The 7,500-nt window shown below is 38.3% G+C and overlaps 1 protein-coding gene across 4 annotated transcripts in view; it reads left to right on the top strand.

Annotated features, from left to right (window-relative positions):
* LOC138014433 (centrosomal protein of 112 kDa-like) overlaps positions 1 to 7,500 on the top strand; it is a 79,228-nt gene that overhangs the window by 35,206 nt on the left and 36,522 nt on the right. For all 4 annotated transcript variants that reach the window (XR_011125312.1, XM_068861500.1, XM_068861501.1 and 1 more), the window contains one exon: positions 6,050 to 6,149. Coding sequence is in view for 3 of the 4 variants with exons in the window: in XM_068861500.1 (XP_068717601.1) it covers positions 6,050 to 6,149 (100 nt within the window). In the remaining variant the exon portion in view is untranslated. The remainder of the gene's footprint in view (positions 1 to 6,049; positions 6,150 to 7,500) is intronic.

Genomic DNA, 7,500 nt, shown 5'->3' on the forward strand with positions numbered 1-7,500 from the left:
GTCGCCGAAACGTTGAACTCAAATTATCGTTAGTTTTTGCCTGTATATGTATACCAGTATTTTGGGAAATAAGAAGACTTACGAGAGTTGGGAAGCAGCATTCTTTGTCTGCATTGACAAAGCAACTGCAACGCCGGAATATAAACTCCTTCAGTCACGGCAGTACTTATCAGGGGAGTCCCTGAAGACTATCAAGAAATTAAGATATTCAGGATATGTTTACGAAGCTGCAAAAGAGAGACTAGAACATAAGTTTGGCGGCCAATTGGAAAATTTCAAACCCCTTCGACCCAGCATCTCAAAGGATTGGGAAGACTTTGCAGATCTGTTGGACATTGCAGTTATTAACCTTAAGGAGGCGGGAAGATCTGCAGAGCTTGGAGATGGGTCCCTATACTTAAAACTGCTAAAGAAAATGACGGAGCCAATGCTTACGCGTTATCATCGCTGGGTCTACGAGAACTTTAAGATTGAATCCGTGGAAACTCTGCAAATTAAAGTGGGTCATACAAGAATCACAGTTTCATTCCATTGCGCATGAAACGGTCAGATGTCTTACCAAAGGAGACTTGCATCGTGCAGGTCAATGCAAGATAAACACGTTTTTTGCAGAGCCTTCAATCTCCAATCGCAGGCAGTGACAATGTCTGGTTTGTAGCAAAAAACATGGGGTTAACGTTTGGGTTGGACTTGTATTGGAAATCCGGATGGCAAGATCGGGAACTGTGTACAGACAAACTTTATCCATTATTATTTCTTTCATGGGGAGCAAAGTTGTTAGGAAACTGATTTAACTCTGTGCCGACTCTGGGAAATAGAAGCTACCCACAAAGACGAACCTGTTCTGGGAGTCAAGGACAGAACTGTTATGGAAAACACCCAGTCTTGGAAGGTCAGTATCAAGTTGCCATCCCATGGAAAAAGAATGTAACCTTACCTCAAGTTAACTATGAAATGCCACTTCGAAGACTTGAAGAACTGGAAATTGCTAGAGCCTATGCAGACTGTATTGAGTAATACACTTTAAAGGCTTTATAGTTCTTTAAGGTCTTTGAAATAAGTTAGTGTAAAAACGTAAGAAAAGTTGAGAAATCGTTAGAACAAGGACCACACTGTCGTGACATGATTACGCAGTTATTCAACTCAAGGGAAGGGGTAGTTCAAGTCAAGGAGGGGAGTCGGGGTTGTTTAGCAGTCATCAACCGCACCTCTTACCTCTGTGACACAGGCTCAACCCTGGCCTCAAGTCATGTGTGGGCTGAGTTTCAGTCAATCGCAATCGCAAAGCGTCAAATGGATATAAACTTAAAGCTGAGGGTTTATTTTTGCTTTGTTTAAAGCTGTTTTTTGATCTTTAGAAGATTTTAATTTTGAATCTAATAAGGTTGCATGATGCCTGGACGACCTATAACAGAAGAGCAGAAGCAAAAGAACTTGTTTTAAATTGTTTTGTTTGTTTGGTTTTCTTTATTTGATTGGTTTTCATCAGGGTAAACAACAAAAAAATCAAAATTGTCTTTCCCGAAATTTTTTTCCTTAAGTAAGGCCAGTAAGAATAAATAACCTGGGAGTGCAGCTTTTAGGTCTGGCAAATTCTGTAGTTACCATAGTTAAGAAAATATGGTAAGCCAACGATGTGAGAAATTTTGGTTTTATAGCAGATGACATCATCGACCGTCCGTACGTCCCTAGGTCCACCCATCTACATGTATGTATGCCAATGTGATCAGTGTCACACTTAGTTTACAGCATACATCTTTGATATGGGACATCCATGTTATGGTCAATTGACAGCAGTCAAATACTGGTTTGTGTTGGATTGCAGGCTCAACAGTTTAACTCACCTACGAGGCTTCATTTTTAACTGGTGAATTCCAAAGTAAATTTCACTTGAAAAACCGATATCGCACTCATCGCTTTGTGATTCAAACGATATAGTTGGCAATGAATTTTTCTACAGAAGAAGACAAAGAAAATGATTTAAAACTGAAAACTGAAGAGATTCAATTGCTTCAAGCCGATAGGGATAGGCTGAGGAAGGCTGCCCATCGGACACACACTACAGCAGCCTGGGACGCATTTCGAAATGTTAGAAACGAATTGAAAAGAGCCATTCGTGTAGCACGCGAACAGTTTGTAACAAAAGCATTATCGTCAAAAAAGCCTAAAGAAATCTGGAACGTCATTCATCGGATACTAAAACCAAGTCATAACCCAATTAGATTTGAGCCGGACTCTTTAAATAAATTCTTTGTGGGAACTGCGGAAAGAACTCTCGCAGGGAATAAATCACCAATTCCTTTTGAAGATTTGCTTGGCATTATAAAGAACCTGCCCCCGCATGAGGACGAAAGTTAAACTTTTTACCTTCGGCCTGTCACCTACCATGAAGTTTTCCAAACCTTAAAGACGTTTCGTGTTGACTGTTCTACTGGACCAGATCTAATTCCAACCAGATTCATAAAGCTAGCAGCGAAAGCACTAGCCAGTCCGCTTACTAATATCATTAACAATTCAATTTCGAAGTCAATATTTCCCAGTGTATGGAAAGTGGGTCGCGTAAGTCCAATTCCCAAGATAGATAATCCAACAGACGAAAGCCATTTTAGACCAATTTCGATACTTCCGGTCTTGTCAAAAGTCCTTGAAAAACTTGTTGCACAACAAATAGTTGATTATATTGAACTCAATCAATCCTTGAAGCAAACGATCTCTGGATTCCGTAAAGGCCATTCAGCCACTACTGTCTTATTGCGTATTAGAGATTATATCAGAGCCATGAAAAAGGGCGAACTTACCTTAATGGTGTTAGCCGATTACTTGAAAGCATTTGACACTGTGTCTTATTCTGTTATCATACAAAAGATGTGGAACATGGGTTTCTCAAAGCCCTTTTTGTCCTGGATGACAAACTACCTTTGCGATCGCCGTCAGTACGTGCAAATTGACGACAAGAAATCGACTCTGGAATGTCTTCAGTTTGATGTTCCCCAAGGATCTATTCTGGGCCCATTGTTATTTAACATCTATACTGCGGATCTGCAGGGCAACCTCAATAACAACTCAATTTCGTGCTTCCAATATGCTGACGATACCACCCTGTATAAACAGTCCACCGTTAATGAACTCGTACTTAATGGTGCCGACTTCAATAACTCTCTCAGAAACATGGCCAGCTGGTCTAACAAATCAAATCTTACCCTTAATCCAGTGAAAACCATTCAGATGGTGCTATCAACAAACCAACTGGCTCGAGTCCACAATCTTAATAATTAGACTACACAATTGGAAATCTCGAATCGCCAGTTGGAAAGAGTGAGTGAAACACAGTTACTGGGAGTAAAACTTCAAGAGCACCTAAAATGGAATGATCATGTCAAGGATGTGGCAAATGCCTCTTATGGAGTCTTACATACACTTCGTAAGCTGAAACACTTCACAAACTTCAATCTAAGAAAGAAACTTGCAGAATTACTTGTGCTATCAAGACTCGACTATTGTGGCCACGATACCTAATGAAGCGCCTTCAAAAAATTGAGTTTGCCGCTGCAAGTTTTGTTTATGGCAGATATGTTAACAATATTGGAGACATTTTAAAGCTAAATTGGCTTCCTGTGGAAGAAAGAAGGGATTTTAATTTGCTAAAGTTGACCTTTAAAGCACTTTATTTTAAGCAGTGGCCAACATATATGAAATTACAACGAGTTTCTATAGTTAGAGAGTTGCGCTCATCAGACTGTATTAGACTACAGGTTCCTTTAGAAAAGGGGACCTTTCAAGACACCACGGCCGCTTTATTTAATAACCTACCAAAGGAATTGAAAATCTGTGATAACTTAAATTTATTTACCTCGCGTTTATTTAAATTCTTAAAAAACTGTGCAAAGGCACGTCTTTAGAAATTTTTAAATTAGTTTAAGTTTTAAGTCTAGATTAGAATGTTTTGCTATTGTACATATTAACATTTGGTAATTTTTATCTTAGCATGTAATTAGTTAGTAACAGATGAAGAGCCACTCTGTGGAAACGCTGTTATTAAACCCCTTACTTACTTACTTACCTACTAATTAAGCAGTAACGGGAAACACCAAAACGCGGACAATTTGAAAATCTTCAAAAACCCTACAGGCAGTAAGAATAAATAACCAGGGAGCTCCACTTTTAGGCTTAGCTAAATCTAGAAATATTAATATTAATAGACAAGAGGCCGACCAAAGTCGAAGGCTCCTTTTTTATTATCTTCTACCGTAACTTACGGCAACTACCACAATTTATGATGGGTGTGGCATTCACAACTTGTCTAGCTGTAGTATCACTGATACTAGTGTTACCCACCACGAATGGATGCAAAGCTGAGTGAACTTTGGAGTGCACAAGCTTGGATTTGAGCTCTGAATGCTGAAATGCAGTCCACTCCGAGTTTGAATCCCTGTGTCCCCAAACATACGACGCAGTATAAACATACTTCTTCCTTAATAAATTATATACTTCCTTTTTTTCGGCCAGTCCATGTATGTTTTCTTCTTATCTCCTTGGTTGCATCATCAAACTGTACGTGTACTAGTTTCTGTTATCTAGCTGACTAGTTCATCTCTTTTTCCTCAGGCTTGCTTACTCTTGTCCCTTTTCCTTTTTCTCAGGACTGAAAGGGTTAACTTATAGAATTCTGTCAAACATTCCTGTCCATATTGACATTCCATTCCAACCCAACCACAGAGCGCTCACACAATCTGTTTGTGTAACCGTTTGTAATTTGATAATAAATGTATTGGATTCACTTCCTTCTTCTGTAGCGATATATCGATAAATGTGTGCATGGACTAATGCTAAATAAACGTTATTTTACGTTACCTGCGGTATACTGTTTTTCTTTCGCCTCAGAAGTGGTATTTTGAATGATTTTGAAGATTTCAAGTTCCCTGTTTACTGAGGTGCTTGTCAATGGAAGGACAAGGGTGGAAAGTAATTTTTGAAAGGCTTCGGCACCAGGGCAATTCCCCAGAAAACGCATTTCTTTGCTCTCAAACTTTGTAGGAGAATGGCCAAAAGGTTCACGCTTCTTCTCGTACTTCTCGATTGAAAATCCATCCAAATGGCCCAGAGCTAGCCTTGGAAGAAAATCAAAATCCCATATCTTCAGAGTGGTCAAAATGCGTATTAAAATTGATATATACCAGCCTCAAATGGCATCCAGTCAGAAAGAGGCAATCAGCAGGACGGTTTGAGGCTGGCACATGTGAATCTTGTTATGCATTTCAACCGTTCATAAGGTATGGAATTTTCATTTTCTTCAAGGGCTAGCGCCGGGCCGTTTGGATGGATTTTCGATCGAGAAGTACAAGAAGAAGCATGAAACTTTCGACCGTTCTCCTGTAAAGTTTGGAAGCAGAGCGGTGCAATGTTCTTCGGAAAAATTGCCCCTGGCCAGCAATCTTCAAAATCACTCAAAATACCATTTCTGAGATGAAAGAATGACGGGACACCGCAGATAAGGTAATACAATGCTTACTTGGCATTGCTCCATGCATGTATTTAACCACTATCCTGCGAAATCACGCGGAATGTGGCTTGATACAAGTTGGCTAAAATTGAGCAGGATAGTGATTTTATTATTCAACACATTGATGAAAAAGCACTATTTTCTACATTTATTGGGTAAAAAGCTGGGAAAACCACCATTTTTCTCCTCGACACACAAAATTACGTATATCGCAGGATATCTGTTGAGTACGCATGAGGAATATTGCATGCACTTTGGCCATATTTGGACATTGTTACAATGTTTTGAATAATAATATTATTGATATATCGCTACAGTGAATCCAATGCATTTATTATAAAATTACAAACAGTTATACGGTTAGACAACAGATTGTGCAGGCTCCCTGTGTTCCAACACATTACATCTTCTTCCTCTCTTACAGTACATGTACTTTCTTCTTGTAAAGCAATTTTAATTGTTCTACATCTGCTCTTTGATAGTGGGCATTATGCATGGTTAACAACTTCCAATTTTGTTATTCTTTGTTTCCTTTTCTTTTTCTTTTAGATTTTGGATAGAAAGAACATGGAATTAGAGGAAGTAAAATCCCATTACAGAAACAAGATAACTGAAATGGAAGCAGCAGCTAAAAGACAAGAACGGAAAGGTTATTTAGTTATTTTGGGCGCCTTTGATCAGCCTGGAAATTGTCATAACGTACTTTGTTGTAGCTGGTCTTGCACTTATGAAAGAAACACATCGTCAACAACATCATCATGATCAATTATTGAAAAAAGGAACGTAATAAACTCAACTTCCTCATCTAATGTTGGTAGCATCAGCACCAACGCTGCATAAAAAGCATTTGCATGGGGAAGGAACAGCTCAGAAGATATTTTTCTGCATTTTGGCCAGGTGGTAACTGAGATGAAGCTTAGCGTGCAACAATAATAGTTACCTGCCTGCCCAGTGCAACAAGAATTATCATTCTGGTCTGGGGTTGTATTTGCCTAGTCTAGCAACTGAAATCTCAGTTGTAAGGTTTGAATACTAAGTTATGTATACAATAATTCAGAACTTCAACTTTTTTTTTCCGAAATCTACACTGTCTATTTTTGACAAAGCTAAAAAATTACTAGCTTTTCTGTGCTGTGCTTGTAATGTGGCCTCCATTAAGCCAGAACTTGATTTAATAATTTGTATAATAATAATAATTTTGAAAAATTGCACCTGCAAAGAAACAAATTTGCAATTTGTCAAATGATTATTTTATTTCGACAAACTGACACATTTCATGCTTGAGTAAATGTGAACACCTGTTCACAGGTGCTCTAACGTAATGCTTGAATACCATAGTATATTCCTTGTGTTTTCCACATTAATTTGACGGTATACTATCATTTTGATTTTTAATAACACATCACTGCAGAAAACTTCACATTTCAAGGTCATAATTTGTTAACGGACTGTGTAACAAATGCAACAGTTAGTCTAGACATCAGACAATGACTTGTACCTCTTTATTAGGAATTTAAGATTCAAGCACTTTGCTTTGAGATTCTTTGGCAATAGGGTACCTTTGCTGAATTACAATTTATGAGTTCAGGCCTATTTCATTGTGGCTTTACAAGGGAGACTACATAAGACTACGAGCAAAACAAGAAACAAAAGAAAACGTCCAAGCTAGTGAATTTTCTGTGGCTGGAACATGGTGAGACTGCAAAACGTACAAGGACACTGCAAGTCTAAAGGACATTGGAAATTTCTTGAGGTAGACAAGGCAGCAAGAAGTGCATTCTCTTGAACCATTCAGAACATAATAATTATACAAAACATGAAAGGGCAACTGAAGCAGATGTTAAAGCTATTTTAACAGTCCATAAATTATTAAGGTTATGAGCGCACATTGAGCAACTGTTCATCTCTTTGTTATCTGAAGATCAAAAACCCAATAGTTTTCTTGGAGGTTATTGCTCATTGTAAATGGCAAACAATTCAAAGAATTCCTGGAAAGTATC

Source organism: Montipora capricornis, chromosome 8, assembly GCF_036669925.1.
Source record: "Montipora capricornis isolate CH-2021 chromosome 8, ASM3666992v2, whole genome shotgun sequence".
In the NCBI taxonomy this organism is placed as follows: domain Eukaryota; kingdom Metazoa; phylum Cnidaria; class Anthozoa; order Scleractinia; family Acroporidae; genus Montipora; species Montipora capricornis.